Below are 22,500 nucleotides of genomic sequence, written 5' to 3' on the forward strand. Positions count from 1 at the left end.
CAACTACTTCGTCACAAGTTAATTTCAAAATTCGAATATTTTGAAGATGTTCCACTTCTTAAGTTCCTTTGGTAGTCTTTTGTTTCAACTTCGTTAAAGACAGGTCTCAATAGGCTATATCAGTTGATATAGTTGGAACTTTTTAACTCACTTTCTTTCATTTGAAACCTGTCAACCTGCTTGTGATTCAGATACTACTTTTTTTTTTCAAAAATCGACATTGTGAGTTTCGACCCCTTTTGTTTTCTTTTTCGTTGTTCTTTCAGTTTGTCTAGCTGACGATAATTTTACTTGGCCTTCTAACGAGGTGTTATAGACAAGCTTTAATGGTTTCTTTTGTTGTTTTCAAAAGATTTAAACCACATTGTCACATCGCGTTTTCAAAAATATCACTTAGTCTCAATAACATTTTTTGAGTCAATCAAAATTAATCAAGGATTTTTGTGTGCAGAAGTCATTTCATTATGTTTTGCTCAAATTATACGCTCACTTATAAATCTAAACAGTAAAGTTGAAATCTAGTCGAAATTCGATAGAGGCCACTCACATTTTTATAAAATTGAAGTTGCTGCTTCAAAGACATTAAAGTTTGAGATGTAATTTAAAAAAAGAGTTAGAGGTTAATTTTTGGACCTATTTTGTGTCTGGAAAAGTTAATTGTTCCATAAAATTTTTTCTAACCTACAAAAATGCATAAGAGTGGGTTAAATGCCTGTAGTCTTGCTTTTACCAAATTTTCAATCTAGTGAAATGAAAAAATTTGATCTGACTTATAGTAACCTTTTTTCGAAAGAACGTCTGCCATTTTTTAAGAACCTTTTTAAAAATTTTAACTACTTTCTTTCTATTTCAAATGTAGAGTATCACTGCTTCTTTTGATATACAATTACACCACAAATAAGATTATGCGGGCAAGACAATTATGGGCGAATGGACATCATCGAGCCTCCTTGGTGAATATTGCAGTAGTTTAGCACAAAAAAGTATTATCAGATTTGCTCTGCAACTTACGCTACTGACAAATTGACTCGAGGCGAACTGTATAGGACTGGTTTGTCCTTGATCAGGTCCGAGCCATACACCATCGGCAATGAGAACACCTTCCTTCATCCCAACAGAGTAGGTCTTCCCTATGAAGTCAAGGTTGCATACCTCTCCCCCTGTAGCCAACCCCACTATCACTGAGTGTCTGGGCAATGTTGTGTACTCTGTTTCATTCCCATCCTCTACAAAGTTTTCTGGCCAGGAGAAGTTTTCTGCCGGGTCGATTGTGTAGCCTCCTATTCAACCAATAATTTTTGAACCAAACTGACAGCTCCAAAGTTGTCCACTTTTTGTGATCAAACGAATCACAACAATTAACATCAAATGAGATATTTAAATATCGCGAGAAACTCGTTTCTTGTTGTAAGTTTTTTCCGTCTATTGTTTATAAACAATTTGCTTTGTCATGCTCGTTCTATCAGTTTTATTATAGTTGCATTCTAATTGGAACTGCCGAAGCTGGGAGCATAGAAAGATTAAGAACTAGAACATAGCTAGATTTATAGATGGAAAAACATTGCTAAGCGTCCAAAAACTTTCAAAATCAAAACTTTCAAAACAATTTTTTTCGAATAATTTTAAACATAAAATTTTAAATTTGTTTCTCTGGCATACTTTATTTTTTTTATCTTCTGAGCTTTTCAATGCCTTTTGGCATTGTCTGCTTTCTTCTTAGCTTTTTTGACTACGGCTTCTTTTCCCACGTTTTATATTTGGCACAATTCATATTGTCATTCTCTGGGAACTTTTTTCCTTTGAAGCTTTTTTCTAGACAACCCTTGTAGAATATCAAATTAGAAAGGTTTTCTGTTTTTCTGCAATGGAGAAATAAAAACTGTAAATTTTCGGCTTTAATTTTGATCAATTTTGCTAAAATTTTATAAACTTTCAATTGAATTTTTAAAGAGAGGGTTCTGGAACTTCAATTCGGCCGGTCCGTTGCAAATTTAATTTGATGATTATCGAAAATTTATTAATTTTCTTTGATTTACTGATCTTTTTGTCTACTATCCATAGGATTAAATACGTATTTTTAATGGCCACTTTTCATGGCCGTATTTAACCAAAACCGCCTTTCTATCAAGGCTAGCTTTGGTTTTTATGTCAATTTTTCCAACAAAATTCATTCGGATTGTATTGGGGCGCTGTCTTCTTTTAAATGTTATGCATTTTCATCTTTATTTGGAATGTTTAGTTGTTTAAAGCCTGTATGATAAATACTGGAACGACTTAATAACAGAGATCAATAACTGACAGATCCCACTTACCAGCAATTGAAGTCCGATGAAAAAATAATGTTGTTTCTATCAAAAGATCATAGTTTTTATGGCTTCATCATTGTGTTTTTGTAGAATTGACTAGGTATCATTGATGTAAGGAATTTTTTTTGAACTCTGAGGACTCAGTATCATTAAAGACGGGTTCAATTGTTGTCCTAAAGAGCGTAATTTTTTTCTATCTATCATTTTGGTCGAAACAATTTTCCATCCACCACTTTTCCGTTTAAAGGAAAAATCATCCTTTCAACTTACAGTTTCAAAACTTATTTCACTCAAACTTTTTTTAAATGATGGTTTTTGGCTCCAATTTTACGGCTTTTAATAGCATTTTTCTGATTTTTGGTCATTTGCCCTTTTGAGTTTCTGTTTGTTTTCCTGTCATGTTATTACTTAAAAACAGGCAGTCAAAAACCACAGTTAAAACAAAGCTCATTTCAACTGAACAACTGATTGTTTTTATGGATAATTAGTTTGAGTTTTTGCTTTCCGCCTTTTTTGTCGCCTTTTTTGTAGTCTTATGATATATTTTTTTGAAAAACAACAGTTCTCAGCCATTTCGAGGATAAAGAGACCTGTTCAAAGTTTTCAGTGAGGCAAATTTTGAAATTTTTAGATCAAATCTCATCTAATGGTTTTTTTTTACTGGGAATAGATCTCTTTCATAAAAAATAGGTGACATTTTGGACTTTGCTTTTTCTTTACTTTTTTGTTTCAAAATGTTCAAAATAATTTTTTCGAATTCAATCACAAACTTCAATTTTCAGCTGACTTTTTTGGTGTACATTACTCTACTTTAAGCTGCATTTGCGTGCTTAAGCCAATGTTTTCCGACTATGACCCTACCTGTTTTAACTAAAATGCGGATTTTGAATATTTCCCCAAACTTTAGTTTGATTATGGTCCCCTTGGCAAATAATTCAGGCCCAATTATGCATATGGAATTATCAAATAACCTATTATTATTGAGTTGAATAGCCCCGACACTGATTTATTTTGTCGAATTTTGATTTATTTTTTGTTGTGGGTATTGGTTGTCCTTTTATTAGTTGGAAGACATATTCGAGATAAAGAATGTTGTCAGAGGCTCCTCATAGAGATATAAATGACGAGATTAGTTGCATTAACTTTATAGCTACTTTCCTCAAGACATCGAACTCAATTCTTTTCATAAAATTCAAACGAATTGCTTAACGTTGCCTATTGTGTTGTTTTTCCGCCCATTTTTACCTTGTCTCTTGTGTCTACTATCCATAGTATTCAAAAAGTTTTATAATGGCCGAGCAGTAATATCAAGGCTAGGTTTGGTTTATATGTCAATTTTTCCAAAAAACTCATTCGGATTGTATTGAAATGCTGTCTTCTTTTAAATGTTATGAATTTTCTCCTTTATTTGAAACGTTTGGTTGTTTAAAGCCTTTATGATAAATACTGGCACGACATAAAAACAGAGAGCAATAACTGACAGGTCCCACATACGTGCAACTGATTTCCGATGAAAAAATAATGTTGTTTCTATCAAAAGATCATAGTTTTTATGGCTTCATCATTGTGTTTTTGTAGAATTGACTAGGGATCATTGATTTAAGAAATTTTTTTTGAACTCTGAGGACTCAGTATCATTAAAGATGGGTTCAATTGTTGTCCTAAGGAGCGTAATTTTTTTTCTATCTATCCTTTTGATTGAAACAATTTTCCATCCACCACTTTTCCGTTTAAAGGAAAAGTCAACCTTTCAACTTACAGGTTTCAAAACTTATGTCACTCAAACTTTTTTTAAATGATGATTTTTGGGTTCAATTTTACGTCTTTTAATAGCTTGTTTCGGATTTTTGGTCATTTGACCTTTTGAGTTTCGTTTTGTTTTCTTGTCATGTTATTACTTAAAAACAGGCAATCAAAAACCACAGTTAAAACAAAGCTCATTTGAACTGAACAACTGATTGTTTTTATGGATAATTAGTTTGAGTTTTTGCTTTCCGCCTTTTTTGTCGCCTTTTTTGTAGTCTTAGATATATTTTTTTGAAAAACAACAGGTCTCAGCCATTTCCTGGATAAAGAGACCGGTTCAAAGTTTTCAGTGAGACAAATTTTGAAATTTTTAGATCAAATCTCATCTAATGGTTTTTTTGATTTGGAATAATCGCTTTCATAAAAAACAAGTGACATTTTGAACTTTGCTTTTTCTTTACTTTTTTGATTCAAAATGTTCAAAATAATTTCTTCGAACTCAATCACAAACTTAATTTTCAGCTGACTTTTTCGGTGTACATTACTCCACTTTCTCTGCGTTTGCGTGCTTAAACCAATGGTTTTCCGACTATGACTCTACCAGTTTTAAATAAAATGCGGATTTTGAATATGTCCCCAAGTTTTATGTTGATTTTGGTCCGCTTGGTAAATAATTCAGGCCCTATTATGCATATGGTAATTTCAAATAACCTATTATTTTTGAGTTGAGTAGCCCCGACACTGAATTAATTTGTCGCATATTGATTTATTTTTTGTTGAGGGATGATTTAAACTCATGCGTGCAAAATTTTCCGATTTTCGAAATTTTCATTTTTAGCTGTTTTCAAACTGCACATCATGTAAGATATCAAACAGACTATACAGAACATTGTCATGGTAAACAGAATTGACATACATCCGCACAGCCATCAAACTGCACAGTAGTCATGCTGCTCAGAGTAAGAACCGCTTATAAACCAGACTTCGAAGTGGATAAACAGAATGTTTCCTATCTTGACAGACTGAAATTGTATGTTAGAATTGAAATTACCTGTCACAGTTCTGGGTACAATTGATTTATAATTGTACAGGACTGAAACGCCTTGGGACCAAACTCCGGGTAGCTAGATTTATAGATGGAAAAACATTGCTATTGTCGAAAAACTTTCAAAATCAAAACTTTCAAAACAATTTTTTTTTCGAATAATTTTAAACATAAAATTTTAAATTCGTTTCTCTGGCGTACTTTATTTCTTTTATCTTCTGAGCTTTTCAATGCTTTTTGGCATTGTCTGCTTTCTTCTTAGCTTTTTTGACTACGGCTTCTTTTCCCACGTTTTATATTTGGCACGATTCATATTGTCATTCTCTAGGAGCTTTTTTCCTCTGAAGCTTTTTCTAGACAACCCTTGTAGAATATCAAATTAGAAAGGTTTTCTGTTTTTCTGCAATGGAGACATCAAAACTGTAAATTTTCGGCTTTAATTTTGATCAATTTTGCTAAAATTTTATAAACTTTCAATTGAATTTTTAAAGAGAGGGTTCTGGAACTTCAATTCGGCCGGTCCGTTGCAAATTTGATTTGATGATTATCGAAAATTTATTAATTTTCTTTGATTTAGTGATCTTTTTGTCTACTATCCATAGGATTAAAAACGTATTTTTAATGGCCGCTTTTAATGGCCGTATTTAACCAAAACCGCCTTTCTATCAAGGCTAGCTTTGGTTTTAATGTCAATTTTTCCAACAAAATTCATTCGGATTGTACTGAGGCGCTGTCTTCTTTTAAATGTTATGCCTTTTCATCTTTATTTGGAATGTTTAATTGTTTAAAGCCTGTATGATAAATACTGGAACGACTTAATAACAGAGATCAATAACTGACAGATCCCACTTACAAGCAATTGAAGTCCGATGAAAAAATAATGTTGTTTCTATCAAAAGATCATAGTTTTTATGGCTTCATCATTGTGTTTTTGTAGAATTGACTAGGTATCATTGATGTAAGGAATTTTTTTGAACTCTGAGGACTCAGTATCATTAAAGACGGGTTCAATTGTTGTCCTAAGGAGCGTTATTTTTTTCTATCTATCATTTTGGTTGAAACAATTTTCCATCCAGCTCTTTTCCGTTTAAAGGAAAAGTGATCCTTTCAACTTACAGTTTCAAAACTTATTTCACTCAAACTTTTTTTAAATGATGGTTTTTGGCTCCAATTTTACGGCTTTTAATAGCATTTTTCTGATTTTTGGTCATTTGCCCGTTTGAGTTTCTGTTTGTTTTCCTGTCATGTTATTACTTAAAAACAGGCAGTCAAAAACCACAGTTAAAACAAAGCTCATTTGAACTGAACAACTGATTGTTTTTATGGATAATTAGTTTGAGTTTTTGCTTTCCGCCTTTTTTGTCGCCTTTTTTGTAGTCTTAGATATATTTTTTTGAAAAACAACAGGTCTCAGCCATTTCCTGGATAAAGAGACCGGTTCAAAGTTTTCAGTGAGACAAATTTTGAAATTTTTAGATCAAATCTCATCTAATGGTTTTTTTGATTTGGAATAGATCGCTTTCATAAAAAACAAGTGACATTTTGAACTTTGCATTTTCTTTACTTTTTTGATTCAAAATGTTCAAAATAATTTCTTCGAACTCAATCACAAACTTAATTTTCAGCTGACTTTTTCGGTGTACATTACTCCACTTTCTCTGCGTTTGCGTGCTTAAACCAATGGTTTTCCGACTATGACTCTACCAGTTTTAAATAAAATGCGGATTTTGAATATGTCCCCAAGTTTTATGTTGATTTTGGTCCGCTTGGTAAATAATTCAGGCCCTATTATGCATATGGTAATTTCAAATAACCTATTATTTTTGAGTTGAATAGCCCGGACACTGAATTAATTTGTCGCATATTGATTTATTTTTTGTTGAGGGATGATTTAAACTCATGCGTGCAAAATTTTCCGATTTTCGAAATTTTCATTTTTAGCTGTTTTCAAATTGCACATCATGTAAGATATCAAACAGACTATACAGAACATTGTCATGGTAAACAGAATTGACATACATCCGCACAGCCATCAAACTGCACAGTAGTCATGCTGCTCAGATTAAGAACCGCTTATAAACCAGACTTCGAAGTGGATAAACAGAATGTTTCCTATCTTGACAGACTGAAATTGTATGTTAGAATTGAAATTACCTGTCACAGTTCTGGGTACAATTGGTTTATAATTGTACAGGACTGAAACGCCTTGGGACCAAACTCCGGGTAGCTAGATTTACAGATGGAAAAACATTGCTAAGCGTCGAAAAACTTTCAAAATCAAAACTTTCAAAACAATTTTTTTTTCGAATAATTTTTAACATAAAATTTTAAATTTGTTTCTCTGGCGTACTTTATTTCTTTTATCTTCTGAGCTTTTCAATGCTTTTTGCCATTGTCTGCTTTCTTCTTAGCTTTTTTGACTACGGCTTCTTTTCCCACGTTTTATATTTGGCACGATTCATATTGTCATTCTCTAGGAGCTTTTTTCCTCTGAAGCTTTTTCTAGACAACCCTTGTAGAATATCAAATTAGAAAGGTTTTCTGTTTTTCTGCAATGGAGACATCAAAACTGTAAATTTTCGGCTTTAATTTTGATCAATTTTGCTAAAATTTTGTAAACTTACAATTGAATTTTTAAAGAGAGGGTTCTGGAACTTCAATTCGGCCGGTCCGTTGCAAATTTGATTTGATGATTATCGAAAATTTATTAATTTTCTTTGATTTAGTGATCTTTTTGTCTACTATCCATAGGATTAAAAACGTATTTTTAATGGCCGCTTTTAATGGCCGTATTTAACCAAAACCGCCTTTCTATCAAGGCTAGCTTTGGTTTTAATGTCAATTTTTCCAACAAAATTCATTCGGATTGTACTGAGGCGCTGTCTTCTTTTAAATGTTATGCCTTTTCATCTTTATTTGGAATGTTTAATTGTTTAAAGCCTGTATGATAAATACTGGAACGACTTAATAACAGAGATCAATAACTGACAGATCCCACTTACAAGCAATTGAAGTCCGATGAAAAAATAATGTTGTTTCTATCAAAAGATCATAGTTTTTATGGCTTCATCATTGTGTTTTTGTAGAATTGACTAGGTATCATTGATGTAAGGAATTTTTTTGAACTCTGAGGACTCAGTATCATTAAAGACGGGTTCAATTGTTGTCCTAAGGAGCGTTATTTTTTTCTATCTATCATTTTGGTTGAAACAATTTTCCATCCAGCTCTTTTCCGTTTAAAGGAAAAGTGATCCTTTCAACTTACAGTTTCAAAACTTATTTCACTCAAACTTTTTTTAAATAATGGTTTTTGGCTCCAATTTTACGGCTTTTAATAGCATTTTTCTGATTTTTGGTCATTTGCCCTTTTGAGTTTCTGTTTGTTTTCCTGTCATGTTATTACTTAAAAACAGGCAGTCAAAAACCACAGTTAAAACAAAGCTCATTTGAACTGAACAACTGATTGTTTTTATGGATAATTAGTTTGAGTTTTTGCTTTCCGCCTTTTTTGTCGCCTTTTTTGTAGTCTTAGATATATTTTTTTGAAAAACAACAGGTCTCAGCCATTTCCTGGATAAAGAGACTGGTTCAAAGTTTTCAGTGAGGCAAATTTTGAAATTTTTAGATCAAATCTCATCTAATGGTTTTTTTTTCACTGGGAATAGATCGCTTTCATAAAAAAATAGGTGACATTTTGAACTTTGCTTTTTCTTTACTTTTTTGTTTCAAAATGTTCAAAATAATTTTTTCGAATTCAATCACAAACTTCAATTTTCAGCTGACTTTTTTGGTGTACATTACTCTACTTTAAGCTGCATTTGCGTGCTTAAGCCAATGTTTTCCGACTATGACCCTACCTGTTTTAACTAAAATGCGGATTTTGAAAATTTCCCCAAACTTTAGTTTGATTATGGTCCGCTTGGCAAATAATTCAGGCCCAATTATGCATATGGATTTTTCAAATAACCTATTATTATTGAGTTGAATAGCCCCGACACTGATTTATTTTGTCGAATTTTGATTTATTTTTTGTGGGTATTGGTCGTCCTTTTATTAGTTGGAAGACATATTCGAGATATAGACTGTTGTCAGAGGCTCCTCATGGAGATATACATGACGAGATTAGTTGCATTAACTTTATAGCTACTTTCCTCAAGACATCGAACTTAATTCTTTTCAAAAAATTCAAACGAATTGCTTAACGTTGCCTATTGTGTTGTTTTTCCGCCCATTTTTACCTTGTCTCTTGTGTCTACTATCCATAGTATTGAAAAAGTTTTATAATGGCCGAGCAGTAATATCAAGGCTAGGTTTGGTTTATATGTCAATTTTTCCAAAAAACTCATTCGGATTGTATCGAAACGCTGTCTTCTTTTAAATGTTATGAATTTTCTCCTTTATTTGAAACGTTTGGTTGTTTAAAGCCTTTATGATAAATACTGGCACGACATAAAAACAGAGAGCAATAACTGACAGGTCCCACTTACGAGCAACTGAAGTCCGATGAAAAAATAATGTTGTTTCTATCAAAAGATCATAGTTTTTATGGCTTCATCAGTGTGTTTTTGTAGAATTGACTAGGGATCATTGATTTAAGGAATTTTTTTTTGAACTCTGAGGACTCAGTATCATTAAAGACGGGTTCAATTGTTGTCCTAAGGAGCGTAATTTTTTTTCTATCTATCCTTTTGATTGAAACAATTTTTCATCCACCACTTTTCCGTTTAAAGGAAAAGTCAACCTTTCAACTTACAGGTTTCAAAACTTATGTCACTCAAACTTTTTTTAAATGATGATTTTTGGGTTCAATTTTACGTCTTTTAATAGCTTGTTTCGGATTTTTGGTCAATTGACCTTTTGAGTTTCTTTTTGTTTTCTTGTCATGTTATTACATAAAAACAGGCAGTCAGAAACACAGTTAAAGTTACGCGCATTTGAACTGACCTAATGATTGTTTATTTGGAAAAGTAGTTTGAATTTTTGCTTTCCGCCTGTTTTTGTCGTCCTTTTTGTAGTCTTAGATATATTTTTTTGAAAAACAACAGGTCTCAGCCATTTCCTGGATAAAGAGACCGGTTCAAAGTTTTCAGTGAGACAAATTTTGAAATTTTTAGATCAAATCTCATCTAATGGTTTTTTTGATTTGGAATAGATCTCTTTCATTAAAAACAAGTGACATTTTGAACTTTGCTTTTTCTTTACTTTTTTTATTCAAAATGTTCAAAATAATTTTTTTGAACTCAATCACAAACTTCAATTTTCAGCTGACTTTTTCGGTGTACATTACTCTACTTTCTCTGCGTTTGCGTGCTTAAACCAATGGTTTTCCGACTATGACTCTACCATTTTTAAATAAAATGCGGATTTTGAATATGTCCCCAAGTTTTATGTTGATTTTGGTCCGCTTGGTAAATAATTCAGGCCCTATGATGCATATGGAAATTTCAAATAACCTATTATTTTTGAGTTGAATAGCCCCGACACTGAATTAATTTGTCGCATATTGATTTATTTTTCGTTGAGGGTCTTTGGTGCCCCTTTTTTAATCGGAATATATATTCGGGATTAAAACTGTTGTCAGAGGCTCCTCATAAAGATATAAATGACGAGATTAGTTGATTTAACTTTATAGCTACTTTCCTCACGACTTTGAACTCAATTGTTCTCAAAAAATTCAAACAAATTGCTTAAAATTACCCATTATGTTGTTTTTCCGCCCATTTGTACCTTGTCTCTATAACGACAGGACCTATATCTTTTTCGGAATAGTTGAATTTTTTTAAGTTAATAATTTAACTGATGATGTTTTGACTCTCTCATAGTTTTTTTTGCATTTCAGAATTGAGTTTTGTTCCAAATTATTGATTGTTGTTCTTATTTGATTTTATAGCCTGTCTTTTTTGGAGTCTTGCTAATGGAACATTTCGTTCTCGCTATAATGAAATGTTTTTTTTCTGTTTGAGATAAATGCAATTTTTTGTCAAGATTGTGTTTGAGTGGAGCCAGAACATTATGTGCACACGCATATTACCAAACTTCTCTTTTTTCTACGTTGGAATGATTTGCATTTAAAAATCCAGATAAAATGTTTAAGTTTCCGAATAGGGGTACTATAAATTAAAGCAGCAGAAGTGTATTTTCCTATTTTTTGTGTAAGTGTTGCTTTCATATCATTATTGAGCTCTTTTCTACTACAACTTCCAATTTATTTTCAAAAAAGTTGACAGTCTTCTTCAATCATTTAACTTCCTCTGCTGCTAACTGCACAAAGACGTTTTCGATGTTTCTCAACATTGCGTGTCCGAATTTTTTGTGTGTCTACAGTATATAGTTGGATTTTCATTTTTTGCTGAACCCCCGCTTCAGACGAAAATTAAAAGGCAAAATTAAATTTGTCCGCTAAATTTCCTCCTTAATATTCGTAAAGGATGATGGCATACCCAGAAAAAACGTTGCAATCTTTTATTCAATACAGTTTTTTAATGATTTTCCACAACATAATGTGAGGCGAAATAAAAACAATTTCTCAAGCGAAGTCTTTTCACCATTAATTTGCCCTCTGTTCAAAATTTTTTTTTCTGATCCAGTTGCGTTTCCAGACTTCAAAAAGAATTAAGAAGATGCAGAAGTTTTCTTCGGCAATTTTCGGAGAAATTTTTCCCTAGTTCTTAGTAATTAATTGACAATTTTGAAGGGTTTCATTTTTTTCTTCTAGAGAGCACGAATGTAACAGTTTTACAGAATAAAAATGTCTATTTGAATGCTCGTATTGGCTGGGCTTTTTTGAGAGCTAAATATTTTTATGTCCCTAGTTGCAAAGACTGAACAAAAAATTGCGGTTTCAAATATCTGAAGGCTCCGGTACCGTCGTTTTTCGGTATAGTCGTTTTTGGACGCAATAGAGATTGGTTTTTTGAGATTTGTTTTGTTAGTTTTTAGAAAATTCAGAAAAAATTAGAAATGTTTGGAATCTAAATGTACGATATCGTCCTCCGTATGTTTGGATTTTGCCGTAAGAAAATGTCCATTTTTCGTAATCGTCTTTGATTTTTCTGTTTAAAAGGTTAGATGTTACGATAGCTTTTTTTGCAGGAAATTTAAACGTACTTCCTAAAACTAAATTCTAAAAAACTGCAAAAACTCCTGAAATTCGATCTTACGCACATTCACAATTTTAATTTTAAAAAACTGTTCTATTTGGTTACGTTTGAAATAAAAAATTCAGCATACTTGTTGAACATTGATGAAAATTCTGTTGATTAATTCATTTTCACTAAGTTCTGATTTAATTTCTGTTGGTCTGCAAGCAAAATTTTTGAACGTCGGTTAAGTGTTAAGCCGAATTTCCTGTTATTTTGTTGAACCAAATCTCTGTCTCGTAGCAAATTTTTCTTACGTTTCAGAAACAACGATACACCATCTCCTTTAATCTTAAAAACAGCAATGCCGATTCTTTTACATTCAAAAACGATAAAAACCGCATCAGTCTATTGTTAAATACTAAACGAAAACAACAATACCGCCAAAAAAATCATAACAATTTTTGTCTTCTTTAGTTAATTCAAGAACACGACCCCGACATTTTCTTGTTTTTAAAAACCAAAAGTATCTCAACTAGGTTTACATAATTTTTTAGCAATTGTCTCAATAGGACAGATCGAATGTTCTTTTGTACAAATTGAGCTGGTTCTAAGAAAACGAGATTTTGAAAAAGGCGTAACTTTTGTGTAAGAGTTACTTGTCGGGATTCACAATCTCAAGTTTTTGAAAATAGAAGTTTGACATCAGTTAGTATAGTCATCTGCTACATTGAATCGTTGCATGAGTTTTTCTGCCTATTTTTTCAAACTATTACATTGTTTTTCACGCGACAGTATCAGTTTAACCGTCTGTAATGGTGCTCAGAATCCAAGATGCAGTTTACTTTAAGCTCTGTCATTTTGACTTTTTAATGCTTTTTAACAGTTTCCGACTTTTGTTCCATGTTTCCAGGGTCAAAAATTGACAGTTGCGTTTGAAGTTGATGAGTACTGTACTTTTGGTTTACTAAAATTTATTGAAGAATTTAAACAAAGAAGTTCAATCAGATAAGCTGGAGAAAAACGAAAAAATTTTGTGTGATTAAGATAAGTCTGATTAAAAAACAGCCAAAATTACAATTCTTTTGCAGCGATCTATTCAACAAAAAAACCAACAACAACAACATCTTTCTTATGTGTCGGAGCAATTAATTTGAGTTTTTCCAATAGCTAATGGAAAAACAACTGAAGAAAGTTGAGACTAAGGAAAGAAAAGTAACTAAAATAGAGAAAAATTTCAGTATACTCATGTTGTGCCAGTCTAATTTGGCAAGATAATGAGTCATTTCTCAACATTGCGTGTCCGAATTGTTTGTGTGTCTACACTATATAGTCGGATTTTCTTTTTTTTGCTGAACCCCAGCTTCAGACGAAAATTAGAAGGCAAAATTAAATTTATCCGCTAAATTTCGTCCTGAATATTCGTAAAAGATTATGACATACCTGGAAAAAACGTTGCAATCTTATGCATACAATACAGTTTCTTAATGATTTCGCACAACAAAATATGAGTCGAAATAAAAACAATTTCTCAAGCGAAGTCTTTTCAACCATAATTTGCCCTCTGTTCAAATTTTTTTATCTGGTCCAGTTGCGTTTCCAGACTTCAAAAAAGAATTAAGAAGATGCAGAAGTTTTCCTCCGCAATTTTTGGAGAAATTTTTCCCTAATTCTTAGTAATTAATTGACAATTTTGAAGAAATTTTTTTTTCTTCTAGAGAGCACGAATGTAACAGTTTTAGAGAATAAACGTTTCTATTTGAATGCTCATATTGGCTGGGCTTTTTTGAGCGCTAATTGTTTTTATGTCCCTAGTTGCAAAAACTTAACAAAAAATTGCGGTTTCAAAGATCTGGAGGCTTCGATACCGTCGTTTTTCGGTATAGTCGTTTTTGGACGCAATAGAGATTGGTTTTTTGAGATTTGTTATGTTCGTTTTTAGAATATTCAGAAAAATTTAGAAATGTTCAGAATCTAAATGTACGATATCGTCCTCCGTATGTTTGGATTTTGGCGTAAGAAATTGTCCATTTTGCTTAATCACTTTTGATTTTGCTGTTTAAAATGTCAGATGCTACGATAGCGTTTTTTGCAGGAAATTTAAACGAACTTCTTAGAACTAAATTCTAAAAAACTGCAAAACTCCTGAAATTCGATATTACGCACATTCACAATTTTAATAAAATAAAAATATTGTGTTTGGTTACATTTTAAATAAAAAAATGCAGCATACTTGTTGAACATTGATGAAAATTCTGTTGAATAATTCACTTTCGCTAAGTTCTGATTTAATTTCTTTTAGTCTGCAAGCAAATTTTTTGAACGTCGGTTAAGTGTGAAGCCAAATTTCCAGTTATTTTGTTGAACAAAATCTCTGGCTCGTAACAAATTTTTCTTACGTTTCAGAAACAACGATACACCATCTCTCTTAATCTTGAAAACAGCAATGCCGATTCTCTTACATTTAAAAACGATAAAAACCGCCTCAATCTAATGTTAAATAGCAAACAAAAACAACAATGCCGACAATAAAATCATAACAATTTTTGTCTTTTTTAGTTAATTCAAGAAGACGACACCGACATTTTCTTGTTTTCAAAAACCAAAAGTATCTCAAATAGGTTTACATAATTTTTTCTGATATATATCTGCACAAATCTTAACTCATCAACTTCTTTAAGTGTAAGGTTTTAGCAATTGTCTCCTTAGGTCAGATGTAATCTTCTTTTGTAAAACTTGAGCTGGTTCCAAGAAAACGAGACTTTGAAAAAAGAGTAACTTTTGTGTAAGAGCTACTTGTCGGAATTCACGATCTCAAGTTTTTTGAAACTAGAAATTTGACATCAGTTAGTATAGTCAACTGCTACATTGAATCGTTGCATGAGTTTTTCTGCCTATTTCTTCTTTAAACTGTTACATTGTTTTCGAAACGACAGTGTAAATTTAACCGTCTATAAAGGTGCTCAGAACCCAAGATGCAGTTTACTTTAAGCTCTGTCATTTTGACTTTTTAATGCTTTTTAACAGTTTCGGACCTTTGTTTCATGTTTCCATGGGTCAAAAATTGACTGTTGCGTTGGAGGTTGATGAGTACTGTACTTTTGGCTGACTAAAATTTAATGAAAAATTTAAATAAAGAAGTTCAATCAGATAAGCTGAACAAAATCGAGAAAATTTTGTGTGATTAAGAAAAGTTTGATTAAAAAAGCCAAAATTACAATTCCATTGCAACGATCTATTCAACAAAAAACCAACAACAACAACATCTTTGTTATGTGTCGGAGCAATTAATTTGGGTTTTTCCAATAGCTAATGGAAAAACAACTGAAGAAAGTTGAGACTAAGGAAAGAAAAGTAACTAAAATAGAGAAAAATTTCAGTATACTCATGTTGTGCCAGTCTGATTTGGCAAAATAATGAGTCATGAGAACTTTTTTCGAATAAACAAAATGCTACTAAATGTCTTGTGAAACCGGACAATGAACTAAATTAGTGTAACAGAACTAAAAATAGTTACTCCAGTTGACAAACTAAAGATTTTGATAATTAGTCTTGATTTCAATGAATTATTATTTCAACATTGATTAAAATGATGATAAAATGGCCTTATTTTCCGGCTACTTCACCAAAAAAACAGCTGCAGTTGATCAAAAATGTTTCGGCGATGATTTACTACAAGTAATTAAAAACTTATTTTTTTCTGCCGATTTATCAAAACTGATTATAGAATGCAATATTTTGAGAGCAAATGAATTCAAAAACTTTTCTAGTGACCGATTTTAGAATTAGTACAATAAATATTGATCTTGTCGCAGACTTGTCGTGAAATCGAGTCGGCACTTTATTTCATTCTTTTTTGTCCAGTTGGATGCTTCTTGTCATTATTATCATCAGCGAACTAGATGAACTGCAATTGTTGTACCGAATAACATTTGAACGATGTTTTCTTTCACGTCGCAAATAATGGTTGTCAGTTGTTGAGAAACAACACTTTGTGCGCGTTATTTTTTACAAAAACATTTGGGGAATAGGTCGGCGTGCTATCAAAAACTTTGAAGACAGATAAAAAGAGTTTTAAGAAGCAGAATTACTCCACTAGTAGAAGAATTTTTAATTGTATTGTGATCTGTCGTTTGGAACCTTATCATGGCTAGACTTCACTTTTAAATAATTAATTAATAACCTTATTCAAACAAGTGGATTTTGACTAATTGTGTAATTAATTAAATATTATTTAATTATTATCAGTACATTTTCTAAGCACTGTCCTTGCCATGGTATGGGTCACCCGGGTCGAGGTGTCAACGCTAAAAAACGCAAAATTATGTAAGATTGGCGTTGAATGCGTAGAATTTATGTAAGATCTACGCTTAAGCGTAGATCTTACATAAATTCAACGCATTCAACGCTAATCTTACATAATTTTGCGTTGAATTTTGGCGTAGATCTTACATATTTAGCGTTGAATTTTAGCGTAGATCTTACATATTTAGCGTTGAATTTAGCGTAGATCTTACATAAATTCAACGCATTCAACGCTAATCTTACATTATTTTGCGTTGAATTTTGACGTAGATCTTACATATTTAGCGTTGAATTTTAGCGTAGATCTTACATAAATTCAACGCATTCAACGCTAATCTTACATAATTTTGCGTTGAATTTTGCGTAGATCTTACATATTTAGCGTTGAATTTTAGCGTAGATCTACATATTTAGCGTTGAATTTAGCGTAGATCTTACATAAATTCAACGCATTCAACGCAGATTTTGATAATTAGTCTTGATTTCAATGAATTATTATTTCAACATTGATTAAAATGATGATAAAATGGCCTTATTTTCCGGCTACTTCACCAAAAAACAGCTGCAGTTGATCAAAAATGTTTAGGCGATGATTTACTACAAGTATTTAAAAACTTATTTTTTTCTGCCGATTTATCAAAACTGATTATAGAATGCAATATTTTGAGAGCAAATGAATTCAAAAACTTTTCTAGTGACCGATTTTAGAATTAGTACAATAAATATTGATCTTGTCGCAGACTTGTCGTGAAATCGAGTCGGCACTTTATTTCATTCTTTTTTGTCCAGTTGGATGCTTCTTGTCATTATTATCATCAGCGAACTAGATGAACTGCAATTGTTGTACCGAATAACATTTGAACGATGTTTTCTTTCACGTCGCAAATAATGGTTGTCAGTTGTTGAGAAACAACACTTTGTGCGCGTTATTTTTTACAAAAACATTTGGGGAATAGGTCGGCGTGCTATCAAAAACTTTGAAGACAGATAAAAAGAGTTTTAAGAAGCAGAATTACTCCACTAGTAGAAGAATTTTTAATTGTATTGTGATCTGTCGTTTGGAACCTTATCATGGCTAGACTTCACTTTTAAATAATTAATTAATAACCTTATTCAAACAAGTGGATTTTGACTAATTGTGTAATTAATTAAATATTATTTAATTATTATCAGTACATTTTCTAAGCACTGTCCTTGCCATGGTATGGGTCACCCGGGTCGAGGTGTCAACGCTAAAAAACGCAAAATTATGTAAGATTGGCGTTGAATGCGTAGAATTTATGTAAGATCTACGCTTAAGCGTAGATCTTACATAAATTCAACGCATTCAACGCTAATCTTACATAATTTTGCGTTGAATTTTGGCGTAGATCTTACATATTTAGCGTTGAATTTTAGCGTAGATCTTACATATTTAGCGTTGAATTTAGCGTAGATCTTACATAAATTCAACGCATTCAACGCTAATCTTACATTATTTTGCGTTGAATTTTGACGTAAATCTTACATATTTAGCGTTGAATTTTAGCGTAGATCTTACATAAATTCAACGCATTCAACGCTAATCTTACATAATTTTGCGTTGAATTTTGCGTAGATCTTACATATTTAGCGTGAATTTAGCGTAGATCTTACATATATTCAACGCATTCAACGCTAATCTTACATAATTTTGCGTTGAATTTTGGCGTAGATCTTACGTATTTAGCGTTGAATTTTAGCCTAGATCTTACATATTTAGCGTTGAATTTAGCGTAGATCTTACATAAATTCAACGCATTCAACGCCAATCTTACATATTTTGCGTTGAAATTTGGCGTAGATCTTACCTATTTAGCGTTGATTTTTAGCGTAGATATTACATATTTAGCGTTGAATTTAGCGTAGATCTTACATAAATTCAACGCATTCAACGCCAATCTTACATATTTTTGCGTTGAATTTTGGCGTAGATCTTACATATTTAGCGTTGAATTTTAGCGTAGATCTTACATAAATTCAACGCATTCAACGCTAATCTTACATAATTTTGCGTTGAATTTTGCGTAGATCTTACATATTTAGCGTGAATTTAGCGTAGATCTTACATATATTCAACGCATTCAACGCTAATCTTACATAATTTTGCGTTGAATTTTGGCGTAGATCTTACGTATTTAGCGTTGAATTTTAGCCTAGATCTTACATATTTAGCGTTGAATTTAGCGTAGATCTTACATAAATTCAACGCATTCAACGCCAATCTTACATATTTTGCGTTGAAATTTGGCGTAGATCTTACCTATTTAGCGTTGATTTTTAGCGTAGATATTACATATTTAGCGTTGAATTTAGCGTAGATCTTACATAAATTCAACGCATTCAACGCCAATCTTACATATTTTTGCGTTGAATTTTGGCGTAGATCTTACATATTTAGCGTTGAATTTTAGCGTAGATCTTACATATTTAGCGTTGAATTTAGCGTAGATCTTACATAAATTCAACGCATTCAACGCTAATCTTACATTATTTTGCGTTGAATTTTGACGTAGATCTTACATATTTAGCGTTGAATTTTAGCGTAGATCTTACATAAATTCAACGCATTCAACGCTAATCTTACATAATTTTGCGTTGAATTTTGCGTAGATCTTACATATTTAGCGTTGAATTTTAGCGTAGATCTACATATTTAGCGTTGAATTTAGCGTAGATCTTACATAAATTCAACGCATTCAACGCAGATTTTGATAATTAGTCTTGATTTCAATGAATTATTATTTCAACATTGATTAAAATGATGATAAAATGGCCTTATTTTCCGGCTACTTCACCAAAAAACAGCTGCAGTTGATCAAAAATGTTTCGGCGATGATTTACTACAAGTATTTAAAAACTTATTTTTTTCTGCCGATTTATCAAAACTGATTATAGAATGCAATATTTTGAGAGCAAATGAATTCAAAAACTTTTCTAGTGACCGATTTTAGAATTAGTACAATAAATATTGATCTTGTCGCAGACTTGTCGTGAAATCGAGTCGGCACTTTATTTCATTCTTTTTTGTCCAGTTGGATGCTTCTTGTCATTATTATCATCAGCGAACTAGATGAACTGCAATTGTTGTACCGAATAACATTTGAACGATGTTTTCTTTCACGTCGCAAATAATGGTTGTCAGTTGTTGAGAAACAACACTTTGTGCGCGTTATTTTTTACAAAAACATTTGGGGAATAGGTCGGCGTGCTATCAAAAACTTTGAAGACAGATAAAAAGAGTTTTAAGAAGCAGAATTACTCCACTAGTAGAAGAATTTTTAATTGTATTGTGATCTGTCGTTTGGAACCTTATCATGGCTAGACTTCACTTTTAAATAATTAATTAATAACCTTATTCAAACAAGTGGATTTTGACTAATTGTGTAATTAATTAAATATTATTTAATTATTATCAGTACATTTTCTAAGCACTGTCCTTGCCATGGTATGGGTCACCCGGGTCGAGGTGTCAACGCTAAAAAACGCAAAATTATGTAAGATTGGCGTTGAATGCGTAGAATTTATGTAAGATCTACGCTTAAGCGTAGATCTTACATAAATTCAACGCATTCAACGCTAATCTTACATAATTTTGCGTTGAATTTTGGCGTAGATCTTACATATTTAGCGTTGAATTTTAGCGTAGATCTTACATATTTAGCGTTGAATTTAGCGTAGATCTTACATAAATTCAACGCATTCAACGCTAATCTTACATTATTTTGCGTTGAATTTTGACGTAAATCTTACATATTTAGCGTTGAATTTTAGCGTAGATCTTACATAAATTCAACGCATTCAACGCTAATCTTACATAATTTTGCGTTGAATTTTGCGTAGATCTTACATATTTAGCGTGAATTTAGCGTAGATCTTACATATATTCAACGCATTCAACGCTAATCTTACATAATTTTGCGTTGAATTTTGGCGTAGATCTTACGTATTTAGCGTTGAATTTTAGCCTAGATCTTACATATTTAGCGTTGAATTTAGCGTAGATCTTACATAAATTCAACGCATTCAACGCCAATCTTACATATTTTGCGTTGAAATTTGGCGTAGATCTTACCTATTTAGCGTTGATTTTTAGCGTAGATATTACATATTTAGCGTTGAATTTAGCGTAGATCTTACATAAATTCAACGCATTCAACGCCAATCTTACATATTTTTGCGTTGAATTTTGGTGTAGATCTTACATATTTAGCGTTGAATTTTAGCGTAGATCTTACATATTTAGCGTTGAATTTTAGCGTAGATTTTACATAATTTTGCGTTGAGTTTTCGCGTAGATCTTACATCTTTAGCGTTGAATTTTAGCGTAGATCTTACATATTTACCGTTGAATTTAGCGTAGCTCTTACATATTTAGCGTTGAACTTAGCGTACATCTTACATAAATTCAACGCATTCCACGCCAATCTTATATATTTTGCGTTGAAAGTTGGCGTAGATCTTACATATTTAGCGTTGAGTTTTAGCGTAGATCTATAATATTTAGCGTTGAAATTAGCGTAGGTCTTACATAATTTCAACGCATTCAACGCCAATCTTACATATTTTGGGTTGAATTTTAGCGTTGATCTTACATATTTAGCGTTGAATTTAGCGTAGATTTTACATAAATTCAACGCATTCAACGCCAATCTTACATATTTTTGCGTAGAGTTTTGGCGTAGATCTTACAAAGATAAGGTTGAACTTTTTGAATTCCGTTTCAGACCACTTTATGATTTCAAAAGTTTTTCAAGTTTTTTTTTTCAAAAAGTCAATTTTTTCACTGTTTCGATACCTATACTTCACAGGTGAGAAAAGCAAAGTCAGCAAAAAACCACTTTTTTGTGCTCTTTTATAGTGTAAAATCCATTTGAGATCATTTTACGATTTCAAAATTTTTCAAGTTTTTTTTCAAAAAGTCAATCTTTTAACTGTTTCGTGTTTCGACCCTATACTGCACAGGTGAGAAAAATCACTTTTTAGTGCTCTTTCAAAGTGCAAAATCCGTTTCAGACCATTTTACAATTTCAATACTTTTTCAAGTTTTTTTTTCGATAAATCATTTTTTTACTGTTTCGACCCCTATGCTGAAAAGGTGAGAAACGTGAAGTCAGAGAAAAATCATTTTTAATGCTCTTTTATAGTGAAAAATTCAATTGAGAGCATTTTACGATTTCAAATTTTTCAAGTTTTTTTTTCAAAAAGTCAATTTTTTAACTGTTTCGTGTTTCGACCCTATTCTGCACAGGTGAGAAAAATCACTTTTTAGTGCTTTTTCAAAGTGCAAAATCCGTTTTAGACCATTTTACGATTTCAAAGTTTTTTTTTCGAAAAATTAATTTTTTCACTATTTCGAACCCTATACTCCTAAGGTGAGAAACAAGAAGTCAGAAAAAAAGTTTTTTGGTGCTCTTTTATAGGCCAAATTCAACGAAATATATGCAAGTTCTACGCTTAATTCAATGCAATATATGTAAGATCTACGCTAAAATCAACGCAAAATAGGTAAGATCTACGCTAATTTCAACGCAAAATATGTAAGATCTACGCTTTATAAGGATTGCGGCTCTTAAGGAAATCAAGGTATGGTGGCGCAATGGTAGAAGAAGCGACAAGTAAACAGGAGGTCATTGGTTCGAGTCCCATACCCAGAGTTCTACGCGTTGATTTTTTGTAAGATCAACGCTAAATTCAACGCAAAAATATGTAAGATCTATGCTAAATTCAACGCTAATTATGTAAGATCTACGCTAAATTCTACGCTAAATATGTAAGATCAACGCTAAATTCAACGCAAAAATATGTAAGATCTACGCTAAATTCAACGCTAATTATGTAAGATCTACGCTAAATTCTACGCTAAATATGTAAGATCTACGCTAAATTCAACGCTAAATATGTAAGATCAGCGGCAACTAGCGTTGACAAGTTGGAAAATTCACCGCCATTTCTTACATATTTTTGCGTTAAATGCGTTGAATTTTTGTCTTCAAATTCA

General features: G+C 32.0%; 1 protein-coding gene across 1 annotated transcript in view; it reads right to left on the minus strand.

The window, feature by feature from the left end:
* Positions 1-1,011: 1,011 nt before the first annotated feature.
* Positions 1,012-22,500, minus strand: part of LOC142357164 (uncharacterized) — a gene marked incomplete at its 3' end in the record, with an annotated part of 30,706 nt that continues 9,217 nt past the window's right edge. Inside the window, exon 3 of the mRNA XM_075408843.1 lies at positions 1,012-1,280. Coding sequence (XP_075264958.1) covers positions 1,012-1,280 — 269 coding nt within the window. The remainder of the gene's footprint in view (positions 1,281-22,500) is intronic.

This window comes from Convolutriloba macropyga, unplaced genomic scaffold, assembly GCF_964194025.1.
Source record: "Convolutriloba macropyga unplaced genomic scaffold, txConMacr16.3 SCAFFOLD_1481, whole genome shotgun sequence".
Lineage (NCBI taxonomy): Eukaryota > Metazoa > Xenacoelomorpha > Acoela > Convolutidae > Convolutriloba > Convolutriloba macropyga.